A 25,309-nucleotide genomic window follows, 5' to 3' on the forward strand; every position below is an offset into this window, starting at 1 on the left:
ATACGTATGCAATATTTACTTTAGGATATACGAGTGGAGAAATTAATTATAGATTTAGTAATGGTATCATAGATGAGCAATTTAATTTGAGGTATTTGTTGTATATTATACATATTAGACAGATATCACGTATAATTTTATTTGAGATATTTGTTCTAAGTTTAGTTATGTTTTATACAGTTTTTGAATATACAGTAAATTATGTAATGTTATAATATTTGTACTGCTATAATCCTACATGATACAATTTTTTATTTAGGCTGAGAACAATTATATTTTGCTGAAAATTATGTCATGTCACATGTGTTTTGAGCACTATATGTCTTAGAGCAAAGTAAATATTTTGTAGGTAATTTTTGTCTTTGTAATAATGTTTTAGATTTACGTAATTTTAGGAAGCTGTTCTTACAGACTATGTAAGTTTAATTAGAGATGTACAAGGAATTATTGACATTTTAATTAGAGATGTACAAGGAATTATTTACATTTTAGGTTACGAGGAATTACATTAGGGTACATGTAGGGTTCACAAAATTTGAAAATGAGTGTTAGATTAAGCAATTTAGAGAAATATAGTTATTGTTTGCTACATTTGAAGTTAATCACATGAAATTAGCTTGATAATTTATTCGATATATTTATCTAGGTCACAATTATATCAAACACTATAAATCTTAGAGTTTTCTACAGAAATGGTCAAATCTGTAATGGTCCATTGGGTGTTCATTAGAGCAATTTTCCGTTTACTATCATTGAGCACCCAAACCCTTAGAGTACAAGGATGAAGGAAACGAGAATGCGGTTCACCCAATATTTTCAGTTGGACCCTAACATTTATTCTGTTACTGTGCATTGTGTGTGGACGCGTACGTTAGATCCAGTTTGTTGGGAGTTGAAACCGGTGTATCGGACGGACAAGTGGTTGAAATGGTTGGAGTGGTGCAGGCGTCGTGGGGTTGAGTTTAATATACTGGTGCAGGCTTGTCAAAGAGAAGTGTATGATGGTAGCAGTGCAGCGACACCTACAAAAGAAGAGGATAGGCAGGAACATGCAGGGTCGAGGGAAGAAGTTGTGCAACGGCATACGGCTAAGGTAGAGGTTTTTGTGCATAGGCAGGCGGCAGAGGTTGAGGGTCAAACTGATGCAGGGGAGAAAATTGAAGGATTTATTGTTGATCTTGAGAATGTGGATGGTAACGCGGAACACAAGGAAGAATCTTTATTGCATTATGCAAATGTGGAGGATGATGATGATGACGACGATGATGATGATGTTGAGTCCTCTAAAACTGCCATCCCAGATCAATGGGACTTGTATAAGAAAGCGAAGATGCAAGTTATGGAAAACAATGATTCTTCTTGGGAGTATGGATCAATTATGGTTCACCTGAATCAGGCCTTCCCCAATCGGTCTGAAATGAAGGATGAAGTGGCACAATGGGCAGTGACATCACATAGAGAGGTTTGAGTTGCTATATTGACCCTAGAAAAGTACAGTGTGAAGTGCATACAAGCTGAAGCATTCAACCCATTGGGTATCCTCTAGAGTGGTTGAACACAATTGTAAGCTGGAAAACGTAAGTCGTAAGCACCGTAACCTCACTATTGCACAAGTTGTAAATGAATTATTCATTGAGATTATTCAGAAGCAGGATATGAAATGCTCGTTCATCCAACGATCAATATTACGACAGTTCAAATATGACATTATGAATGTACTTAAGGTTGCCTAGAGGGGGGGGGGGTGAATAGGCATTTCTGAAAATTAAAACTTAGCAGCGGATTAAACAGATGCCGGATACTCCGGTGAAGGTCAGATACTCCGGTCTGTCCGGAGTATCCGGTCTAGTCCGGAATATCTAGGCTATACATGATTTCAAAAATAAATGAATCTAAGCAAGTATTACTAGAGACTAAAAGATAACACTAGTTCTATTATGAGTAAAATGCTTAAACAACAATAGCTAGCAGTAAGATTCTCACAAATACTAGAATTTGGGAAAAATCCCAAAACTACAACAACTAGTAAAACTTGCACAAATGATGAGACAAGAATTTATCCCGGAGTTCGGCCACCTCACAAAGAAGTGCCTACGTCTCCGTTGAGGAGCTCACAAAGAGCCGGGTCTTTTCCAGCCCTATCCTCTTCTAGCGACTGTTGGATATGTGTCGAATAATTGTACGGAGTTAGTTACGTATAAGGATTTGAGTTGTATTAGCGGTATGTGGTGGAATCCTAATAGGATTCTAGTGTAATCCTAGTAGGATTGCTGTATCCTGACCTCCTTATAAATATAAGAGGAGGGCCGCTGTTTGTAACCATGACCACATAGCGACAAGTTCGCAAGGGGGCAGCAAGTCTGCGGGAACCCCGGGAAGCGGCCGGTGTTGCTAGTTGGGGAGGAGCGCCCGTAGTCATGCCCCGGGATGTAGACTTTGGCTGAACCTCGTTAAAAAACATCGTGTCTTGTGTGTTGATCTTGTGCTTGGCTTAATGATCCTAGTGATGCTTCTGCTAAAATCCTAACAAGTGGTACCAGAGCTATGAAGAAAGATCAATGGAAGACACGAGGATATGTTCCACACCGCGCAAGGCTTGCACGGGTCCGGGGAAGGACGACACAAGGTGGAGCATGGCGGTGATCGATGATTCGGTCGGTGGATTCGGACACTTCGAGCGCGGCGGCTTGAACCATCCGATGGGCTGCATCAATAGGGATCCGTCCAGACGTGGAGATCGGGTTGATAGCGGCTGGTGGCTGCTGTTCGATAGGGGTCGGTCAGACGTGACGGCTAGGTTCAACGGTGCGACTGGAAGACGTCGCGGACAAGGCGGCAGCTTCGACTCACGGTCTGATTGACGTGCGGTCAATCTAGATCGGAGCGGCTGTTGTTTGCTCAAGGTGGAGCAGCGACAGCGGTGGCGAAAGTCATGGTGTATGAAGTTGCAGAGATAGCAGTATCTCTAGAAGACAGTGAGTCTGAGTAAAACTCATCGGGCAGCTCTTGTTGAGCGGCAAATGCGACAACTCAAGTCCGGTGTACATGGAGGTTCGTGCATGACGACTTCAAGGTGGCAAATTATTCGTCAAGGTGGAGTTTGTTGGATATGTGTCGAATAATTGTACGGAGTTAGTTACGTATAAGGATTTGAGTTGTATTAGCGATACGTGGTGGAATCCTAGTAGGATTCTAGTGTAATCCTAGTAGGATTGTTGTATCCTGGCCTCCTTATAAATTTAAGAGCAGGGCCGCTGTTTGTAACCATGACCACATAGCGACAGGTTCGCAAGGGGGTAGCAAGTCTGCGGGAACCTCGGGAAGCGACCGGTGTTGCTAGTTGGGGAGGAGCGCCCATAGTCATGCCCCGGGATGTAGACTTTGGCTGAACCTCGTTAACAAATATCGTGCCTCTAGTGTCATCTGTGATCGTGTGCATCATCTTGGTATATCCATCCGTTGCTTCCGCTCATGGCTAATTTTCTAACAGCGACCACAAAGATCAAGCTAGATTTTCTTACTCAAGTTGATGGCGATTACAAACTTCCCATGGCACTCCACAATGGTTGGGTGCTCTACGGGCGACGTCTTGCCGTCTAGGAGCACGAGGCTCCAAGAGAAACGATCACAAATGTGTGCTTGATGACGAACTCAATGCTCAACAACTCAATTTCACTTCCAAACACAATCTCTCAAATTTGGTGCAAAACTAAGCACTAGAAATGTTTGGAGGGCTCTTGTATGCTCTTAGAAAGCTTTTTCAAAGTGGAACTCAGCAGCAACAACAAGCAATAAATGCTAGGGGTGTGGGGGTATATATAGCTAACCCTAAAAAACTAACCGTTACTATTCTGACTCACCTACCCCGGAGTATCCGGTGAACACCAAAGTCTCCGGCCTGAAATCCAAAACGGGCTCAGAACGGTGTCAAAACTAGCCGTTACGGTTCTGTTGACTGCCCGGAGTATCCGGTGAACACCGGAGTCTCCGGGTAGGACTTGGTCACCACGAAGAAACTGTTCAGAGACTTACCGGACTCTCCGGCCTCTCCAGGTACCGGAGTATCCGGTGAACACCGGAGACTCCGGTCATTTAAATTAAATGCTAACCGAGATTCTCTGGCGGAGTCTCTCTTGGAGACTCCGGCCAAAAACTCATCTACCCGGAGTATCCGGTGAACACCGGAGACTCCGATCTTTTTAAAATTAAAGGCTTAACCGAGAGCCTCTGCCGGAGACTTTCTCGGAGACTCCGGCCAAAATTCACCAACTACCGGAGTATCCGGTGAACACCGGAGACTCCGGACAATTAAAAATAATTCAAAACCGAGACTCTCTGGCGGAGTCTCTCTCAGAGACTCCGGCCTAAAACACTGAGTACCAGAGTATCCGGTGAACACCGAAGACTCCGGACTCAGCACATTCTGCCTATTTTTCTCGGTGTCCGTGGGTGAATATGTCTCTCAACTATTAGTTTTAATATGTTACTTTGAGCATTGAGACACTATCAAAGCTAACAATTGCATCCCTCTTGATAGTACGGCTTTCATAGACTCAATTTCAAAGATAAAACAAATTAAATCCTATTGAGTACTACAAACCGCTTCTCTTTTCTTTTCGAGGGACGTCAATCGTCGTGTGTCTTCATAAATGAGACTAAAACCTGTTCATAGCTTCAATAAACATATTAGTCCCTTAATCGTTTTGTCATCAATAAGCCAAAACCCACTTAGGGGGCCTAGATGCACTTTCACATTACTTATCAAAAGGCTTAGCGTGCAAAGTAAAAAGCCTTGGAGAAGTGTTGGGGTACTTATGAGGCTTCTTATTGCTACCTTCCTCGTGTCCTTGAAATTCTGAAGGAAATGAACCCTGGCACATACACCACTTTCAAGGAGACTAAAATTGATGAAAACCATTCCAGGATTTTCTGACGTGCTTTCTTTTCTTTGGGCCAGTGTATGCAGTCCTTCCAGCATTGTCATCATTTGCTTTGTGTGGATGACACATTCTTGACTTAAAAGTACAAAGGTCAGATTCTTACTGCAATTGGTATTGGTGCGAATAGCCAGATACTTCCTTTAGCATTTGCGTTTGTGGAGGATGAGAGCAGGTTGAGCTGGCTCTATTTTTTTAGGCATCTTAAGGCTGGGTTTGTCAATGATCGACCTAATGTTTGCATTATATACAACTGGCATGCTGAGATCTTATCTGCTATAAAGATACTACCAGAGGATTCAAGTGAGCCGTTCTCATGGCCTGACCTGCAGAACCGGTGGTGTATGCGTCACATGGGAACAAATTTCTATAAGCCATTCAAGAACAATGCACTAATGGATATGTTTAAGAGGTTGTACAGTTAGAATCAAAGTCACAAGTTTGATTCTTTGTGGAATGAATTGGATAAGTGCACAAGGACGCACGTCCAAGAGAGGAAGAATCCGCCTATTGATCATGCACTGTACCATAGACGCTGCTGCCTCTTGGAGCAGGCATTGACGCTCCAAATGTGAGAAGAAGGTCGACAAGAAACATCAAATGTTTCTCACACTGGATTGAGGCAGAGCCAGAGGAGAAGTGGTCCTTGCTCTACGACATCAGAGGAGCTAGGTAAGTGTTGTTCGTAAGTTATTTTGATGTGTAGTACGAACTACTATGTTCGAAAATTGATGAATAATTGTTTTGATTCATTTTGGTAGGTATGGCATCATAACTACCAACAGAGCAGAGGTTTACAATTAGGTCATTAGAGGGCTGTGTGGACTCTCTCTTGTTGCAATCGTTGAGGCGGGAGGGTAGTACTCAGCCTCCGTGCCCTGATCAGGCAAGAGGCTCTGAGTGGATCGGCCATGGCTACGATAGTCCTTAGCCTATGCGACCTGACCAGCTAGGAGGCTCTGCTTTTGGCACCCATGTGTGTATTCCTACGCCTGGTATGTGCCTACTCTTTATTTCACAATGTTTGATTTATTACGCATTATGTGGCAATACTCACATGTTTCTGCACGATATAATGTAGGTACAATCCACATGAAGACGATCGCACAGGTTTTTGAGAGTTCTTTGCACTCCAGCGGAGACCCGTTCTTTGACTACAGAGGGTCCTCCGAAGTGATGGGCCTCTCTCAGTTGTACTGTGCACCTCCACCCACTCAGGCTACACAGCAGGAGGCGAAAGGCGCCTACGGTCACCACCAATTGCCCAGATGTGAGCGCCACGAGCCCGATTGGTACACACCTTCCGCATACGAGCATCCTCGAGAGGTGGAGGAGGTAGACGTTCCAACGTCACCACGGAGGCGAAAGCATGCCAGAGGTAGGGCCCATGGTAGGGGTGAGGGTAGGGGTAAGGAGTAGTCTGTGTTGCTTTTATGCTTAATAAAAGTAATTTGTTTAACTTTTTATTAGCCCCTTGACTGCGCCATTACACTGTACTTGGATACTTTTATGTTATTTCTATTATGTGGTTATCATATCATGTAGGATGTTTATGTTAGTACTATGTTATCGGCCATACTTTTATTACCTGTGTTCTTGTTCCATCCCAAAGCGTAGTATCGTGCAATCTTATCTGCTTTTGAATGTATCTATGTGTCGTCCTTTCAGGCAATAAATCGTTCACTTGCAACTTTCTAAATCAAAACCCTTCGCATTATGAACCCTACTACTATTACGCGTGCAAACAAAATACAATGTTACATGACAGTGTACAATTTAATTAATTACAAACAACACAGTACAAGAAAATATTACTTAAGGCTAAGACAATACATCCAACCGCTAGAACATATCCATATTACTCCAAGTTGTTCCTCCGACTTGGCATACGAGGCAGGATATAGCGCCTTCTAATGCTGTTGGCTCTCTCTTGATGCAATTGTTCGTATAGTTTCTCGATAACGACGTGCAAGTGACAGATTTATTCTTGAATGTGTGGTTCTACCCGTGGGTCAATCCAGTACTGAAACCCACAATCATCCATCTGGAAAAAATGATAGATGAGGTAAGTAAATGGTGTTTAGAAAATAGGAAAGAAAGTGAATATTATTTGTTCATACTCTGAAATGTGGACAACATAAGAATCAATGCCATGCATCACCGAAATACTCATAAACTTGGACTACAGTGTCATCTCCATGCCGATATGGTGGCCAAAACTAGCAAGGAAGAGAATAGTGGCTTTGTAGTAATCTCTACCATAGACATCTAAATAAGGGTGTGGAGATGGTGGATCGATAGGGCCATTGAGATGATGAGGATACGCTACAATTCGAGGTCACGAGATGTGTGAGTAGAGAATCAATTGAATTTTGTTTATATACAAGAAGTCCCAGAGGTAGCGAATAGATGTGGCAGCATTGAAAAGCATACCGGCTAGACTGCACCGGCCTATAAGGGTAGCACTGAAAAGTTTATTCGCTAAACTGCACCGACCTATTATCGAACTACAATGACCCATCACCTCATCGCAATGTAGCATTGAATTATGCACAGGTTTTTCCCTACCATGACGCACAACGATGAGCTTAACAGAGTATCCGATGCCCTTCACCAATAAAAGGCACCTCTATCTCGACCATCTGAACACAACTGTGTTATGTAACCATACTCGAATGAATTATCACCGGTCGTTATGCTACTAATATTTTTTACCTCACAAAATTGGCGATGAAACACGAGCCCTTATATCATTGATCATTATTTGAGATTGTTCCTGCATAATGTAAAAGGAACCACTCCATATGCACGATACTCTCATGCTCCAGCCCCTAGCCATGCTTATGCACTCAATCCATGCACCAGCCCCTAGCCACCATAAATAACCTCATCCTCAATCATGGATAGACCACTTATTTCTCAACTCTCTCAACTACAATGTCTTCCTCAGCTCTACCAAATTCACCCAAGAAATATTAGGGGATTTTCATCCCCTAGGGGATCAAACCGCCGATGTGCTTCTGTGACGACCCTTGTAGGCTTCGTGAGTCTCAAGACATCCCCTACACCTATGGCAGACGCTTCTTCGTGTGTGTCAACTACCAGTATGACCCGCCTCAACACGGACCATATGAGTACCCACCGGTATAGCGATATAGATCACTCCTGTGACACTTTACATATGATTTCATGCACTATCTTACTAATCTCTCATCTTGTTTCATTTGTTCAGTCTTCTTCACCTATATATGACTTTATGGAATCGTTGTACATGGAGCAAAATGAGCATCAGAAGCGGTGGGTTGATATGGAGATGCGGTGAAGGAAAGCTTACAAACGCCGGCAGCACGAGCAACAGTAAGAGAAACTACGACTCAAGCATCAGGAAAATAAACGTATGAGGAAAGCAACAAAGGAGCGCGTTGTGGCTGAAGCACGCGAAGCAGAGAAGGAAATGAAACAGGAGAGGGCCCATCGCACTAAGACGGGCCTTGCGAAAAGGCAAATATTCTAGATGCACTTAATAAAGAGCATCTATTATAACCCGACATATTTTCATTCTCTAAGGAATGCTAGGTTTAGCAGCGGCAAACTATTAGATTAGTCTTTAAGCGTACCGTACATGCCAACGTTTATTGTCGTCATCTCTTTATGATTAAGATCCATTCACACTACGATGATAAACTCTATATCTCATGTAATATTCATTAGCGTATATAACCTTTATATCAAGTTTTACGATACTTATGCTTTACAATTACAATTGTTTTTTAAACAATATAGCCTCTCATGTAATATTTATCAACTACGTCCTATTATCGGACAAGTGATTCGACGATTTTTTTTCATCTTTCTATTCCGTATAAGAAATAAGTTGAATCGCAAAATTAAAAAAAAACAATATAATATTTTTCATTTTAAATACCTTTTCTGTCGATAGAAATAAAATTTTCGCTGAATAATTTTTCATGCATACAATAAAATTTAAATACATTTACCAATTTTCCGTACAACAAATATGTTAATTCACATAATGCAAAAGCAAAATGATTTTATAGCGCTAAAAATATTTTCTGCCATGTTAATCATATTTTCGCGTTGTCACGTCTCGAAAAGAATATTTTCACATGCTCAAAATGCGAACAAATTTTTTCATGCAATCAGAACACGAAAAATCTATTTTCGCATTCTAGTACCGTGAGAAAGAGTTTTCAAGCCCTCAGGACGCGAAACTCCTTTTTCACGCCCTCCAGGCGCAAAAACTCATTTTTCGTATCCTAAGGACGCGAAACCCCTTTCTCACAGCACCAGAACACTAATAGGTATTAGTTTTGTAATTTTCGTAATTTACATATTATTTTTTAAATTAACATATAAAATAATAATATTTAAATAAATTCAAGTGAACACGGCAGTTCGTGCATCATTCTGGCAAGTCATTAACAACTGCACCAATGGACGTTGTAGCTCTAATGGTGAATGCAAGAAATGGTTCCATTTCTGTTGAACGATTATACACAGGCTGCTCTGCTTCAGGAACGACCGGCCGGCGGCCCGAGCAGCACTACTCACCGCCCGTACCAGCTTCCCTGGGGCTGGGCGTCGGTGTCGTTCATCAGCTTGTCGAGCACCACGTTCAGATCCACGTTGTGCCCGTTCTCGGTCAGCTTGCGCACGGTCGCCCTGACCTGCTCCCTCGAGAAGCCCATCGTGGCAACCTTGTCGACCACGTCGTCGATGGGCAGTTTGTTGCCGGAAGAGGAGCTTGAGGTGGAGCTGGCTGGCGCGGCTTGGGGCAGCACCTGAGCGGCGGGGAGCCTGCCGTAGTTGCCGCTTCCTCCAGAAGAGGCGCCTGCGGGGGTGAAAGGCGAGGGAGACTTCATTCCAGCACTGGCACGGTGGGATGGAGACCCGGTGTAACCATATGATTCGGAGAAACCACCGCCACCCTGCGGTTTGTATCCGGCATTGTAGCGCGGCGGTGGCCCGGGGTTAGGCCTGATAGCAGGAGGCTCATACATGCCAGGGTTTGGTCCATAGAAAGGAGCAACAGGTCCGCCAGGAGGTGGCATGTAAGGTGGCGGTGGATAGCTCTGAGTGTGAGGCCCATATGGTGCTGGTTCTTCTGGCTGCTGGGGCACTGAGGGGTTAACACTTGCAGGTTGAGAATATTGAGCATACTGAGGCGGGACTTGGTAACGCTGTGATGGTTGTGGCTGCGGCGCCTGAGGTTGCGGAGCTGGTGGAGCTTGGTATTGCTGGTGGGTGGCCTCAGATGGCTCTGCAGATGGAGCTGGTTGAGCAGGAAGAACTGATGGCACCTGGGAATGTGGTAAATGGCCAGGGAATTGTGATGGAGATTGGTTTTGAAGCCGAGGAGGAGGTGGCGCAGTTGGAGCAGGAAGGGCAAGCAGTGTTGCCGGTGGTTGGGCAGGGGGAGGGGCTTGGCTTTGTGGTTGAATGGCCGGCTGGGGTGGAGTCAGCTGCTGCCGTGAGTCTGCCTGCCCAGCACCAGTAGTTTCCGATTGAGCATCCTCTGCTTTGGGCACTTTGAGGTTTGCAAGTTGGATCTGGGTCTCAACAATTTCCTGCTTGTCACGCAAAATCTGCACACCGGCTTGAACCTGCAAGTAGTATATAGAGTTAGTCAAGGAACTAATGTGATGGTGGTTAAGAACTTACGGTACAAAAAATAATAATACAGATGAACAAATGAGGAGTTGCTGTAATGGTCCAGAAAAGTACTACATGACAATTTGAAGACGAAAGGAAACAAAAAAATGACCGAAGAATGCATATGCCACGTGAATGCACATAAAACCATCCATGTCCTACAAATGTAAAGGGGAAATGGAAACATAAAGAAGACCAGTACGTAAATGGCCAAACAGGGTAAAGATACTTAAAAATAAGATGTTCATAAATCTACATTCCGCTTCCGCCGTGCCCTTGACTTGGGCTAAAAGAAACTTCAAACTAATGCAGAAATTTGGATGATGCACATATTCCCATTTCCAGCCTATGGATTGGCCAAGTATGATACGATACATTCCTTGAACAGATAAAGCAATTGCAACTCGAAACAAATATGCTGATAAGTAAAACATCTTGGAGATAGAGTATCTGTCATCTGTAAACACCCAAAGTGACAAAAGTATTGTACACATGGTTCGGTTTAAAAAATATTTTTTTTTATAAGAGCAGCAGCATACAGGACGAGGTAAAGAAAGAGATTAGTTATTCAACAGGAAACCAAATTGCTCCCATCTTTATCAAAAACTAAAAAATTCTGTAAGACACCATGGCTATTCTCCAGCAAAGAAAAAGGGGAAAAAGAGGAAATGGATACAGTGAAGCTATTCTCCCACAGAGAGACAGAGAGAGGGAGGGGGTGTTTACAGAAGCTCACCTCACGCAGTGTGTACTCAAATTGTCTCAGTTCTCCATCAGTGCTGCCATTGTTGTTACCAATTGTTAACTTCAGCTCACCAACAGAGCTCTCGAGATGGTATGTTCTGTCCTCCAGCTGTGAAAGCCTTGAGCTTACACCTTCGAGTGCATGTAGAAGGTTATCAGCATATTTCTTCATGGTCCGATCAATATCCACTATAGTGACTCCACCGAAGTTGCTCCTTTCTTCTTCATGACTAACTTTCTTTAGCACATGAGGCTCCAATCCACCAGCACTCTACTTGGTAAGAGAAGTTAAACATAACAAGTATATACCTCACAAGGAAAGAGAAAAACAGGGTAGTGATATGAATCTATGAATCGTGATCCTGCGAATTGTTAAACAACCATGCATAGCATGAATAAGAGAATATATGCTGGATTGGTTATTACAAACTACAGCTACATATACAATGAACGGATTTTGAGATTCTGTGTTCCGCATGTTAATAATTAAACAATAATCAAATAAATTGCATAACAAGAACTACTGATTCTTTTATACTCCTAAAAGTTAGTAAGAGGTACATTACTATCTGAAATGCATAAAACTGTGTATAGTTATGACATAAGGCTAACTTTGCAAACACAAATACAACGCTAACTTTGCAAACACAAATGCAAGATGGATTTACTGGATCATGAATGTAGTATTAAAACCCTATATCGCTTAGAGTTGAACTATAATGGCACACGCATAAGGAAGCTAACACACTTCGAAAATGAACATGGTTTTCCCACAATATATAGCAGTACACTAATGATATGAGGCAAAAATGGGAGCAACCATTACTTTTTGTCCTAACAAAGTCATAGAAAATGGCATTTGCATGCACAAAAGGTCCATGAGACACCTAGCAAGAGTGATCACGGAGAGCACAAAAGCAGCAAGAATGTAGAGCATGTTTTCAATGACACAAATATATCGAGCATTGTTTTCAAGAACACAAATACATAGGGCATTGCGAGGAGCATCTGCATCTGAAGATTGAAACTATCCTAAAAAGGAGTTAGGGAAATGAAGTCGTATCAATATTTACCTATCTAGTCATCCCGCAAGTGCTGTCAAGGGGCTAAAGGCTCTGTCTACAGAACTAGGAGCGGACAACTCATTACATTAATCAAAGCAATCATCCATACTGTTGATAAAGGGAAAACGCATCACATCTGGAGGTAGCTTTTTTTTGTGAGGAATCTGTAGGCATCAACTTTCACATACACCGGAGCCAAAAAAAGGCTACTTCTTTTCTTTTGTTTATCTCTATTATGCAAATATCAAGTGAGCAACCGCACCCAAATCCTTCATTTTCAACGGAATTCTGAACTACGACATCACCAACTACATGCACTACGAACAGATCTATCAGCGGAGCCATCAGCGCGGGGGAGGTAAGCAGGCTAGTACCTTGAGGATGGAGGACGCAGCCTTGGAGTCGAGCGACCCCCAGGCGCCCGCCGCGGGGGCGGGGACGGTGCTGGCGGCGGCGGAGGGGCGGATGGGCTGGAAGTTGTAGCTGGGCAGCACCTCGTCAGTGCTGGTGCCGTTGGAGCCGCCGGGGTGAGGGCGGCGCGCGTGGTGGCTCTCCGCCTCCTCCTGCGGGTCGGGGCTCATCAGATCGACAAGCCCGCCGCCGCCGACGGAGGGAGGGGGCAAGGACGCGGTGGCGCCGGCGCCGGAGCCCGCAGCCGCGAGGCCGAGGATTTGCTTGTCCATGAACTGCGACGCGTTCATCGCGACGGCGGATGAACACCGATCGGAGGGAAGCAAGTGATTAAAAAAATATAAAAATATCTTTTTTCTTTAAGCGCAGAGGTGTGGGCCGAGTAGGATGGGTCTACGTGGTGCGAGCGGCCCAACGCAGGCCGACGAGCGGCGCATCCGGCCGGTTCGTCGGATCCATCCGACTCCTCGTCTCCTTCCCTCTGGGCCCTGGCTCGCCTCGCCTCGCCCGTGGGCAGCGGGGGGCGGCAGCGGCTCCGCTACTCTGGCGGTCCGCCGGCGCCGCGCAGTGCAAGGTCCCTGCTGCTCCATCGACGCCGGCACACGTGGCTCCTGATCCCTTGCCACTTGGTATTTTCCCCCCTCCGATCCCTTCGCTTTTTGATGTGCAAAGAAAAGAGAAGGATTCTGAATTATGAGGGCAGTTTTACATTTTAGTCATTTGGAGTGTGCTTGAAGTTTAAGGAGCCATCATTCGTTCGTTCAGGTTCATCATGGCTAATCTGGCCCTTTTGACTGTGCCATACTGCCATGGCAGCGTCCTTGGATGATTGATCCATATGCTATATTTATAGAGGAGCTGCCTAGACGGCAGGTGCGGTGCCATTTCAGTACACACACAAGATGTCCTAATTTTCTAGTGATTCACACCAACAATGACACTGTAGTTTTTTTTTTTTTTTTTTGAAGAGTGACACTATAGTTGTAGTACCCAATGCCTCTCTTTTTTTTTCTTGGAGAATATATAGGGACCTTGTAGCACCCAATGCTGCACTGCACCGTCTTTTCTGCTGTGGCATGCCGGAATGGACTCGATTTCTCAATGGGATTGCAAGAGTTATCAAAGGTTCTTGATGTGTCAATCCTTTGTTCCTGTCTTCGTTCCATCGATACAAGTACCTAATTACTGCTGTTGGTCATAGAAAATTACAAATTTCTGAGTATTGATTCCGTTTTCTCCTCATTTTGGTTTTATGATAATTTCTGCGTCTCATCCCCCCCCCCCTTGTCTATCATCTTCTGTTAGATATTAATTCTCTTTCTAGATGGTACAGAATAAGGAGCCACAGACTTAATTTGTCCCTCCAAATTTTGCATTATTTCATAAACACATCATGTCCACCATATATCACATATATTTAGTTTTTCACCTTATTCTGTTGAACACTTCAACATGTTTTTCCTGTTTTTAAAGTCGGTTTGCATTTTTAAATATACAGCATGAAAGATGAGAGTAATCATATGTAGTTGTTCTGGTCTTATTCTATGCTATGAGTACCGCGTTACACTATAGTAGTTTTACCTTCAGCAATTTATTTGTGGTGTATTGGGCTCTCGGTAGATGCTTGTCTGTCTCAATGCTCTTAATTAAGATTCGTGGCAGAAGACTATGAGCTGGTTCGGTAAGGGCCCATGCTGTGAGCTGGGGAAAACAACTTTCTCACCAATTAGTGTTAGGGAAATAAAAGTTTAACATGACATCAGTTTTGTCTGCTTTTTGGGCGTTGCAAAAAGCTAACTTGACTTCATTTTTGTCTGGTTTTTTGGATCATGGCATGCTGCCATAGTTCTTTCTTTTGACACCACCCAAGTGTAAGTCCACCCGTACTTTTGAGTCATTCCTGCTTCTTTTTTGTTGTTATAAAATTACTACGATGTAGCAGGTCCCTTAATTTCAGGAAGGAATCGCTATGAGGTGATGCAATCTGTCCCACGAATTGTACATGTTGTGCATAATAACGTTTATTTCACATATGGTCTGTGCAATGCTTCCCATATGTTCTTGCACAAAGTTACTTCACATAAAATTTTCATTTGTTCTTGATCATTTCAGCTGGTGTTATACCTTAGCTATTTTGTTGTTCATTCATCTACCATTAAGATAAAGTGTCAATCCACTTACTGCTCCCTTTACTGGCTGCTACACTCTATACTTGTGTTTAGGTGCACTGTCAAGCATGGTGAATGCTTTTGTACTTACCTATCCTTAGTCATGAGTTCTTAGGTGTATTTAACTGTAGATGGCTAGATGCAATTCTTTTTTAAGTTCGATGCAAGGACGCTGGCCTCTGTTTTGGAAGTGTTGTACCTCGGTTTCATTGTCCTATATGTTGACGTCATTTGACCATGGAACCAACCATTATTTCTAGAAAGTTACATAGGGCTATTGGACCCAAGTATGACGATTGATGCTATCACAAGTTCAGAATTATATGGAAGAACAACGAAACCTTTCATTTTGCACAACATTTGTGCAAGAGAGTTTGAGAACCGCCAAGATTAGCCATTCTGTGTTGTTCAAAAGGTTGCATGTCCCATTTAATCCCATACCTAATTTGTGCCGTCGCCAAATAATCCATTTCCAATGGCATATACGTGCAGTGAAAAGCAAAGTTTCTTGGGAATCGTTAACAATGTGCTAATTCCAGGAGAAGATTGGAGCTGATGGTGGATAAGGAACGAATATACTGCATAATTACATTCATATCAGTGTGAAACGTGCACACCCACCTCAAAAACAAAAATCAAGTGCATATGATAAAAGGTAATGAAGTCACAAAGTAGAGAAAGATGCATGGTTACTTTTGGTTACAACTATACTACTCCCTTCGGTCATAAATACCTGTCGCTTTAACCAAGATCCGGTCAAATTTTTAAAACTTTGATCGTCAATAGTTTCCAAAATATTTAGTTTAGAAATATAAAAATCACACGTGTAGATTTGTCTTGAAAAATACTTTCATAATATTATATTTTTATTGGATATTATAACTATATTTTAATAGAAAATAATGGTCAAAGTTGCACATCGAAGACCGTGAAAAGTCAAAAGTGACAAGTATTTATGATCGGAGGGAGTATATGGATGCTTTTGGTTTAATTGCTGCTTAGAGCGGAAAGAGATCAAAGGAGTCAATTCCACTACCCATAAAACCCGGGCACTGCTCTCGAGATGGTTCTCTAAAGAACAATTATCTTGGTTAATTAAATAATAACTAAAGATGTATAGCCTGTGTGTGAATTGACAGCTTGCTAATTCTATATTTGAAGTTATAATCATTTCATTGTGTGCACCAAAGAACTGATTGATTTGTGTGGTCTACACCTCTCTATATGTATTTCTTGATTTAGCCAGTTTACTAATGGAAAAATTGAAAGGATAGGAGCAATTGGTATTTGCAAACTGATTGATGGAATACAGGGTGATTCACTATACATGAGAATGCAATTTATCACTATCTACGCTTCTGGTCTTCTGGATGATGCTGTTGTTCACAAAGTTTTATATGCATCTGTCTTGATAAAGCAAGCATATGATATGTCTGAAGCTTGTTTTATTTCCCAGAACTTCTGCTCACAAAATGAGAAAGATCTACCTGATTAAAGCTCCTTGAGTTTGCAAGTAAGAAGGCTTCTATTATTTTCTCAAATATGTGAAGCATACAAATCTAAAGAAGAAAATTATGTACTAAACCCTTCTAGCTTAGTATTGAATGGCAGGTACATATTTTCCTTCGTCAATCTTGCATGATTTCAGTTACTGATACCATATTCTTGAAGAGTTTCAGATGGGCATATCTGTGTTCGGCAACACCACAAGGCAGACTTTGAAATATTTCAGCAGGTAACCATTTAGAAATGAGCTAGAAATTAGCCGCTATGATGGAAATTCTGATTCATTTCTATGAAAGTCTTGTAACCAGATGTGCCAAGTAATTGTGTCCAATTTGATCCTGTCTGCATCTCCCTTTGAAATGTGGAAATGTACAGCTGAGCAGGCGATTCTGTTTGTCTTCCCTGACCTAGGCATCACTAATTGACACATTTTTGCAATTCTAAATTTGGAAATTAGTCACCATCCCAGGCACTAACATCACTTGTTTATTGCTTGTACATGTCTACCCTGCCCTTAATTGCTAGGAATTAAACAAATGCCCACCTCGTCCAATGATATCTGTGCTTATCTGCTCCACCATCACCTTCTCACATGATGCCTATCCTTGTCCTTGTGTATTGTATTCTCCATGTCTTTTACCACTCCATGTGCCCTACCACCTCCCCACCCCTCATGGCTAGATTCTCTCCTTGTCAATGTCTCTCACCTACACCATTTTCATTCTTAAACAAACCAATCTTTTTCTCATATGACTGTTGCTTGCAAGCTAGCTTTTGAATATTTCAGTTTTTTATCTCCTTTCTCTCCCTTTACCCTTTTAGTTTGAATTTTGTCCACCTTTGCTTCTCCTAACCATAAAACTCACCTTGGCTTTTGGTTTATAGGATTAAGTAAATGTGATTACCCCCCTAACCAAAGGTGAAGCACATGGTTACCAATAGCCACACCATGTCTACAAGGGCCTACAAACAAATGGGAGATTGTTGGGTGGATGCAGTCATGCGGCAAGTATCTCCAATAGTCCACTGCCTCACGTGATCACTTTTGATTCATCAAATTAAAGATACATATGCCATACTGAGATGCCTTTCAACCACTGGTCCGTTTAATTACCACTGAGTAGCATGCACAAGCACCACGAGAAGAACAGATACATTGACATTTGCCAACAAAACTGCCGATGCCATATGCGTCATGGAACAAAATGGAGCAGGTGAACAAGTTTAGGTCGGTAGATCTAGATCATGATGTGGTGAAAACCTTGGAAACTGTGCATTGTGCAAATGATTGTACTCTTTGTTAAAACTAATCTTCTATCAGTATTCAGCAAGCATAACTTCCTCCCTCCATTCCCTTGCATCCATTCATGAACTCTGCTCATAGATTTGTTCATGATCACTGTTATGCATCTTGAGATTTTATCAATGGTAACTAATTACTTGTGTACTTGTTTTGTCAGATTCACCAATCAATCAGTGAGTATTGTTCCTAAGCCTAGTCGATCAGAGCATGTAAACTCATGGATGGTTGATGGTTCTACGTCGACCTTAATCTCTGTACATGTATGTTATCAGAGCATTGGGCAGTTATCTCTGTACATCAGTTTTTTACTGTAAAAAACAGAGCAGAAGTTTGTACCATAACCTTTTCAGGTAAAACAACCAACACTGCAACAGAAGTTCTACTTCCAATGTAAATCCCCTGCAAGTTCCATTGTCTTCTACAGGATCGGTAACACTGCAGTGGTTAATCAGAGCAGCTCATTTACCAATGGGAATTTGGAGAGGAAGGAAGGTAGATCTAGATCTGTCTGCCTGCAAAATTTCCTACACTTTTGCCAGAATATATATTTCGTCTGCTGGATGGCGGCTTCCTCTACGTTAACACCAAGTACAAGCGGGCAATAAGTAACAATGTACTTTGCAGTGGAAAGGCAGGATTAGATCTAACCCAGGGCATGTGACAGCAACTTCATTGACGGGTTTAGATCCAATCCTCTGTTTAATCTGCCAAGGAACTGCCTCTGCCATTGAGGTTCTTTTAATTGTTACTGCATGGAATGGACTGTTCCTCACTCACCTCTGTGCCATGTGTTACCACTGGGTCACCAGCTGTGATGTCTCCTTTTATTCTTCTTTTTAACTTTCAACTCTGGAGATTCTTGCTACAGCAGCAGTTCAATTGTCACCCTGCAATGCCCATAATTACAGTGAAGGTGTTACTGGTTCTGCCCCTTGTTCTGCTGAAAGATTTCTCTCTACTCTTTCAGCAAATTTTACTAACTTTATTCTGAATTCTGACATTGATAGCTTGTGCCTGCGCTCAAAATATGTTTGCATGGAGTGATAAACTCTTCACTCTTCAGATCCTCCCAGCAATACTGCAGGAGTAATGTATCCTTTTGTTTCATCTGCATTTTCATGTTTCAACTCTTGGCATTATTTTTTCCTTACTTCAATTGTGACCCAGCAAAACACAAAATTGCAACCAAGTCCTTGCTTGCTCTCAAATGCTACTCTAACTGCATGTTAATCTATCTTATCCCCCGTGACACACAGGCTTTCCATGAAGTTACTCAACTGCCTGGTCTGATGCCGCCGGTATGGCTTTGAGCCACCATCTTTTCCTCTGAGCATCAAAGCTCTCTCTCTCTCTCTCTCAAAGAAATTAGTCGTTGGTGTGATCTCTTCCCAAAATTTAAAAACCTAACCTCCAATCCTAACAAAAATAACCTATCATTTAGCAGCAGTAATTGCATTGCACTAGAGGCCACAAAGAGTGTCAGCACTCAGCAGCTAAACAGGTCCTAGGACTGGGAGAGACAGAGGTGTATGTAGTGTGTGTGCACTGACCTCCATTGCTTCATGATCTCGTCAAGTTTCTTCAACACTCTTTAAACTTCTACCTCTCTCTCTCCTCCCTGTCTATTTAGACCTCACTTTCTTCTTCTTACTGCTACCTTAGGCTTCCTTTTTCTCTCTCTATCACAAGCACACATAAAAACTGCACCATCTTTCATGGCATCTCTTTCTCTCTCCTCTTCCTATGCTTATTATACTAAACCTCACTAGCACTATGATAATTAGGTACTACTAGTCTTGCAACATAAGCAAGACCAAGATTTGGGAGCAATTAGCAGTACATTACAATTCTACAGAATTATTAGCTAGCCTTGTACTGTGTTGGATATATACTTACAATTCAGTAGAAGTGTTGTGTTGTTGGTGTGTGTTTGTGTATGGGTCTTGCTGTTATGATGAATAGAAGAAGCAAATGGCGGGCGGCGGCGCTGCCCATGGCGTGCGCGCTGGTGATGCTGTGTGCGGGTTGCGCCGTGGCCGTGGACGAGCAGGGCGCGGCGCTGCTCGCGTGGAAGGCGACGCTGCGGGGCAGCAACACACTGGCTGACTGGAAGCCGAGCGACGCGTCGCCGTGCCGGTGGACGGGCGTGGCGTGCGACGCTGACGGCGGCGTCACGGAGCTGAGCCTGCAGTTCGTCGACCTGTTCGGCGGCGTACCCGCCAACCTGACCGCCGTGGGCGCCACTCTCGCGCGGCTCGTCCTCACCGGCGCGAACCTAACGGGGCCGATCCCGCCGGGCCTCGGCGAGCTGCCGGCGCTGGCGCACCTCGACCTCAGTAACAATGCGCTCACGGGGCCCATACCGGCGAGGCTGTGCCGGCCGGGGAGCAAGCTGGAAACGCTGTACCTCAACTCCAACCGCCTGGAGGGTGCCATCCCAGACGCCATTGGAAACCTCACGTCGCTCCAGGAGTTCATTGTCTACGACAACCAGCTCGCCGGAAAGATACCAACGGCCATTGGCCGGATGGCCAGCCTCGAGGTGTTTCGCGGCGGCGGCAACAAGAACCTCCAGGGCGCGCTCCCCACGGAGATCGGCAACTGCTCCAGGCTTACCATGATCGGCCTCGCCGAGACCAGCATCACCGGGCCGCTGCCGGCGAGCCTCGGCCGGCTCAAGAACCTCACCACGCTGGCCATCTACACGACGCTGCTCTCCGGCCCGATACCACCAGAGCTCGGCCAGTGCACCAGCCTGGAGAACATCTACCTCTACGAGAACGCGCTCTCGGGGTCCATCCCGGCGCAGCTCAGCGGGCTCAAGAAGCTCACGAACCTGCTGCTGTGGCAGAACCAGCTCGTCGGCATCATCCCGCCGGAGCTCGGGTCGTGCGCAGAGCTCACCGTGGTAGACCTTTCTCTCAACGGGCTCACCGGCCACATCCCGGCGTCGTTCGGTAATCTGTCATCGCTGCAGCAGCTGCAGCTCAGTGTGAACAAGCTCTCCGGCACGGTGCCCCCAGAGCTCGCCCGGTGCAGCAACCTCACCGACATCGAGCTCGACAACAACCAGCTCACCGGCAGCATCCCCGTCGTGCTCGGTGGCCTCCCGTCGCTGCGCATGCTTTACCTGTGGGCCAACCAGCTGACGGGCGCCATCCCGCCAGAACTAGGCCAGTGCACCAGCCTCGAGGCGCTGGACCTGTCGAACAATGCGCTGACTGGCCCCATCCCGCGCTCACTCTTCCGGCTGCCGCGGCTGTCCAAGCTGCTTCTCATCAACAACAACTTGTCCGGCGAGTTGCCGCCGGAGATTGGCAACTGCACGTCCCTCGTCCGGTTCCGGGTGAGTGGTAACCACATCGCCGGTGCGATACCGGCTGAAATCGGCAAGCTTGCAAACCTCAGCTTCTTTGATCTCGGCTCAAACCGGCTGTCCGGTGCTGTACCGGCAGAGATATCCGGGTGCCGGAACCTCACGTTCATCGACCTCCACGACAACGCCATCGGCGGCGAGCTGCCTCCTAGACTGTTTGAGGACTTGCTCTCGCTCCAGTACCTCGATCTCTCCTACAACGTGATTGGTGGCACGCTCCCGTCACACATCGGCATGCTCACCTCCCTTACGAAGCTCATTCTCAGCGGCAACCGGCTGTCCGGCCCGATTCCGCCAGAGATCGGGTCGTGCTCCCGGCTCCAGCTCCTCGACGTCGGTGACAACTCGCTTTCCGGCACGATACCAGGGAGCATCGGCAAGATCCCGGGGTTGGAGATTGCTCTTAACCTCAGCTGCAACAGCCTCTCTGGAACGATCCCGTCGGAGTTCGCTGGGCTTGTGAGGCTCGGCGTGCTCGACGTTTCACACAACCAGCTCTCCGGCGATCTCCAGACGCTGTCCGCACTCCAGAACCTCGTGGCGCTCAACATATCCTTCAATGGATTCTCCGGCCGGTTGCCAGAAACGGCGTTCTTCGCGAAGCTGCCCACGAGCGACGTCGAGGGTAACCCGGCGTTGTGCCTCTCCCGGTGCGCCGGCGACCCCGGTGACCGTGAGCGCGCTGCGCGCCACGCCGCGCGGGTCGCGGTGGCCGTGCTGCTCTCCGCCCTCGTCGTCCTCCTCGTGGCCGCGGCGCTCATTCTCTTCGGGCGGCACCGACATGCCGTGCGCGCCGGCGAGGACAAGGACTCGGAGATGTCGCCGCCGTGGAACTTCACTCTGTACCAGAAGCTGGAGATCGGCGTCGCGGACGTGGCCCGCAGCCTTACGCCGGCGAACGTCATCGGCCAAGGGTGGTCCGGCGCGGTGTACCGCGCCAACCTCCCGTCGAGCGGCGTCACCATCGCCGTCAAGAAGTTCGGGTGGTGCGACGAGGCGTCCGTCGAGGCGTTCGCCTGCGAGGTCAGCGTGCTCCCCCGGGTGCGCCACCGCAACATCGTCCGGCTGCTGGGGTGGGCGGCCAACCGCCGGACGCGCCTCCTGTTCTACGACTACCTCCCGAACGGCACCCTCGGCGACCTGCTTCACGGCGGCGCCGCCGTGGTGGAGTGGGAGGTGCGGCTCGCTGTCGCCGTCGGTGTGGCCGAGGGCCTCGCGTACCTCCACCACGACTGCGTCCCGGGGATCATCCACCGTGACGTCAAGGCTGAAAACATCCTGCTCGGCGAGCGCTACGAGGCGTGCCTCGCCGACTTCGGTCTGGCCAGGTTCGCCGACGAGGGCACCAACTCGTCGCCTCCGCCGTTCGCGGGATCCTACGGCTACATCGCTCCCGGTAAGCCTCTGTTCGCTTCAATCCCCCCCACTAGGTGATCAAAGCTAGATCGACTGCTGAGATTTTAACCTTGCTCGATGCAGAGTACGGATGCATGACCAAGATCACAACCAAGAGCGACGTGTACAGCTTCGGAGTGGTACTGCTTGAGATGATCACCGGGAGGCGACCGTCGGACCCATCCTTCGGCGAGGGCCAAAGCGTGGTGCAGTGGGTGCGCGACCACCTCTGCCGGAAGCGCGAACCCATGGAGATCATCGACGCAAGGTTGCAGGGCCGGCCGGACACGCAAGTCCAAGAGATGCTGCAAGCTCTGGGCATCGCGCTGCTGTGCGCTAGCCCACGCCCCGAGGAGCGGCCCGTGATGAAGGACGTGGCGGCACTGCTGTGTGGCATCCAACACGACGACGGCGGCGAGGCACGAAAAGCTGGGAATGGAGCGGGGGCCGACGCGCAGCTGAGGAAATGGGCCGACCCAAAGCAGCCCATTTCGCCAACCAAATTGATGGCTCTCGCCAGACCGGTCCAGGTCCAAGCCCAAGCCCAAGCCCAGACCGAAGCCCGGGAAATTTCAGGTTCATTGGGTCTACTCAACAGCCGGGGATGACAGCCTGGAATGACTGGGCCCAGTAGCAGACCGTGCAACCGAGGGTGTACCTACGGGGTACCCATAGAAAAGATCGATCCCAGTTCACAGTTGCGCTGTGTTAGGAAAGAGTATTGAGGGGTGCGCCGTTTTGCTAGGTGCACCCTTCAAGGTACAAAATGGAATATTTGTTGTAGGGATTTAGTAATGTTAGTGGATCCATAGAGGAGTCACGAGTTATGAAAAGGTAATATTGTTTTCGTACCATAAACAGGTGTAATGCAATGGAGGTTAGTGTAAATTATCAAACTCGAATAATTGCCTATGTGATGAATGAAGATGTTTGCCAAAGGGAGCACATGACCCCTATGTTCCTATTGTCTCGTTTTTTTTGTTCTTGTCTGTGGTCCAAGCTTCATTTGTGAGCTCGATAAGCTAGATGCTCTTTTTCGATGTTGTGGATTAGTTTGTACTAATGGTTTTGAATCGAAGCATCTAATGGTTTGGGCCCTTCTAGCTTGCAACATGGTGGCATACATATGAAAAAAGCAATGTATCAATGATCAAACTACTTGAGAAAGAAGATGTGGACAGTCGCCATGCATGATTTTTTATATGGAATAACGTGATAACAATTGATCAGTATTTGCATTTCGAAAATTCGCATCTTGCTGTAAAATTATTACGGAACTCTTCTTGGTGCAAATTGACAATCGTCCATGCTTGTTCTTTTAGATGAGCATTCGCGGTAGTAACGTTTTAGTCTTCATAACAACTTTGCTTTCCAGGATGAGTCCAAAAAGGAAATTTTGTGAGAAGAAGCCTTGGCTTAGGTGGTTAGTGGAGATGGTTGTACCATTTACCCACCAAGGATCAAACTTCAGGTTTGCTATTTGTGTGTCTCATCAAATTAAAAAAAAATTCAGTGATAGGTGATGTACCGTTGACAGTGATGTATCTGTGATGACTTTGTTAATCTCTAAGCTCCGTATTTATGTGTGAGTGCATACATATTGTGGTGTGAGTGTGTACTGGAGTTTCTAAAGAAAATGTGTTCCTTTAAAGAAAAATGTGTTCCGACATGCTTAGAAAAGGCCAATGGGCTTTCACCTTATCATTTCAGGCCTGGGCTTGCGCAAGGGGTACCCAAAGTGTTTGGCCCAGCACTACACAACCGAAGGCCCAAGTTCATCTGCAAAACATACCCTAAGTGTTTCCTGCTGCTGATTAGTCATTAGTTGTAGAAGCGCAAAGCTGTAGTTGCAAAACCATCAGTTCCTGATGCACCTGCACGCACTAATTTCACGGATTTCGCCCTGTTTGGGAGCAGGAGTTTCGCAAAAGTTTGCAAGAAGTAGTTCAATTCTTGCGGGCATGTAGAAATTCCAACGTTACAAACGGGGCCTCGTGCCAAGTAGTCAATGATTTGCATCAAATTCACGGGAAATCTATGCATCAGTAGCCCTTTTTTAGCTTCGGCATGGAACGCTTTGAGATTCATGTAGAGGACTAGCGGAGGAGAGGCATGATTGCATGGTACTCGCCACGTGTCAGGTGCCATTTTCACGCGAGATGAGTGGGTGGGAGATAAGTTTGGATTTGAACTTCAAATATGTTTTTCTCCAAAAACCCTGAGTCTATTTTCAAACCCGTTTGAACTATGGTGTTATTTAGGAATAATGGAACAAAATGAGATCTAATATGAATATATTTAAAAAAACAAAATTTTAATATACCAGTTCAACATTTCACAGAAAATATAAAATGTTGAACTAATGTTAAAAATTATTGAACTAGGTTTCACAAAAAAGTTGAATCAAAATTTTCAAAATGTTGAATGCATACGAAGGCACCAAATGCAAGATTGGGCCGTGAATTCGAAAAATGTTGAACTAGTGTTCCAAAATTATTAAACTAGGTTTCACAAAATGTTGGATCAAACTTTTCAAAATATTGTATACATATAAAAAACATTAAATCATAAAAATCAATAAAAACAATAATTTAGTAATAAATATTGGAAAAACAAAAACGAAATAAAAAGAACTTACCTTCTCATGGGCTGTAACCCATGTTGGTGGACTTCTCTGGGCTGCCTGAGATGACCGACACCGAAGCTACAGTGACGTCGGTCACCCTACTGAT

General features: G+C 45.3%; 2 protein-coding genes across 34 annotated transcripts; one reads left to right on the plus strand and one right to left on the minus strand.

Moving 5' to 3' along the window:
* Positions 1–9,274: 9,274 nt before the first annotated feature.
* On the minus strand, positions 9,275–13,340 carry LOC133928532 (uncharacterized). 2 transcript variants are annotated; one of them, XM_062374919.1, is made up of 4 exons: positions 13,227–13,340; positions 12,793–13,104; positions 11,347–11,625; positions 9,275–10,561 (listed from the first exon to the last, which is right to left on the minus strand). In XM_062374919.1, the coding sequence occupies exons 2-4, from the start codon at positions 13,099–13,101 to the stop codon at positions 9,506–9,508; spliced, it is 1,644 nt and encodes a 547-aa protein (XP_062230903.1). In that variant the 5' UTR covers positions 13,102–13,104; positions 13,227–13,340; the 3' UTR covers positions 9,275–9,505. The 2 variants fall into 2 exon arrangements, with proteins under 2 accessions (XP_062230903.1, XP_062230902.1); XM_062374918.1 differs by lacking the exon at positions 13,227–13,340 and having other exon boundaries at positions 12,793–13,119.
* On the plus strand, positions 13,318–23,525 carry LOC133928529 (leucine-rich repeat receptor-like serine/threonine-protein kinase RGI4). Of its 32 annotated transcripts, XM_062374889.1 has the most exons (9): positions 13,322–13,458; positions 13,595–13,702; positions 13,857–13,954; positions 15,537–15,652; positions 16,454–16,510; positions 16,596–16,732; positions 17,389–17,731; positions 17,964–22,578; positions 22,662–23,525. In XM_062374889.1, the coding sequence occupies exons 8-9, from the start codon at positions 19,743–19,745 to the stop codon at positions 23,183–23,185; spliced, it is 3,360 nt and encodes a 1,119-aa protein (XP_062230873.1). In that variant the 5' UTR covers positions 13,322–13,458; positions 13,595–13,702; positions 13,857–13,954; positions 15,537–15,652; positions 16,454–16,510; positions 16,596–16,732; positions 17,389–17,731; positions 17,964–19,742; the 3' UTR covers positions 23,186–23,525. The 32 variants fall into 32 exon arrangements, with proteins under 32 accessions (XP_062230876.1, XP_062230871.1, XP_062230883.1 ...); XM_062374902.1 differs by having other exon boundaries at positions 13,595–15,652; positions 17,964–18,156; positions 18,231–22,578; XM_062374914.1 differs by having other exon boundaries at positions 13,595–15,652; positions 17,964–18,156; positions 18,259–22,578.
* Positions 23,526–25,309: the final 1,784 nt, after the last annotated feature.

The sequence above is a fragment of the Phragmites australis genome, chromosome 9 (genome assembly GCF_958298935.1).
Source record: "Phragmites australis chromosome 9, lpPhrAust1.1, whole genome shotgun sequence".
NCBI classification, from domain to species: Eukaryota; Viridiplantae; Streptophyta; class Magnoliopsida; order Poales; family Poaceae; genus Phragmites; species Phragmites australis.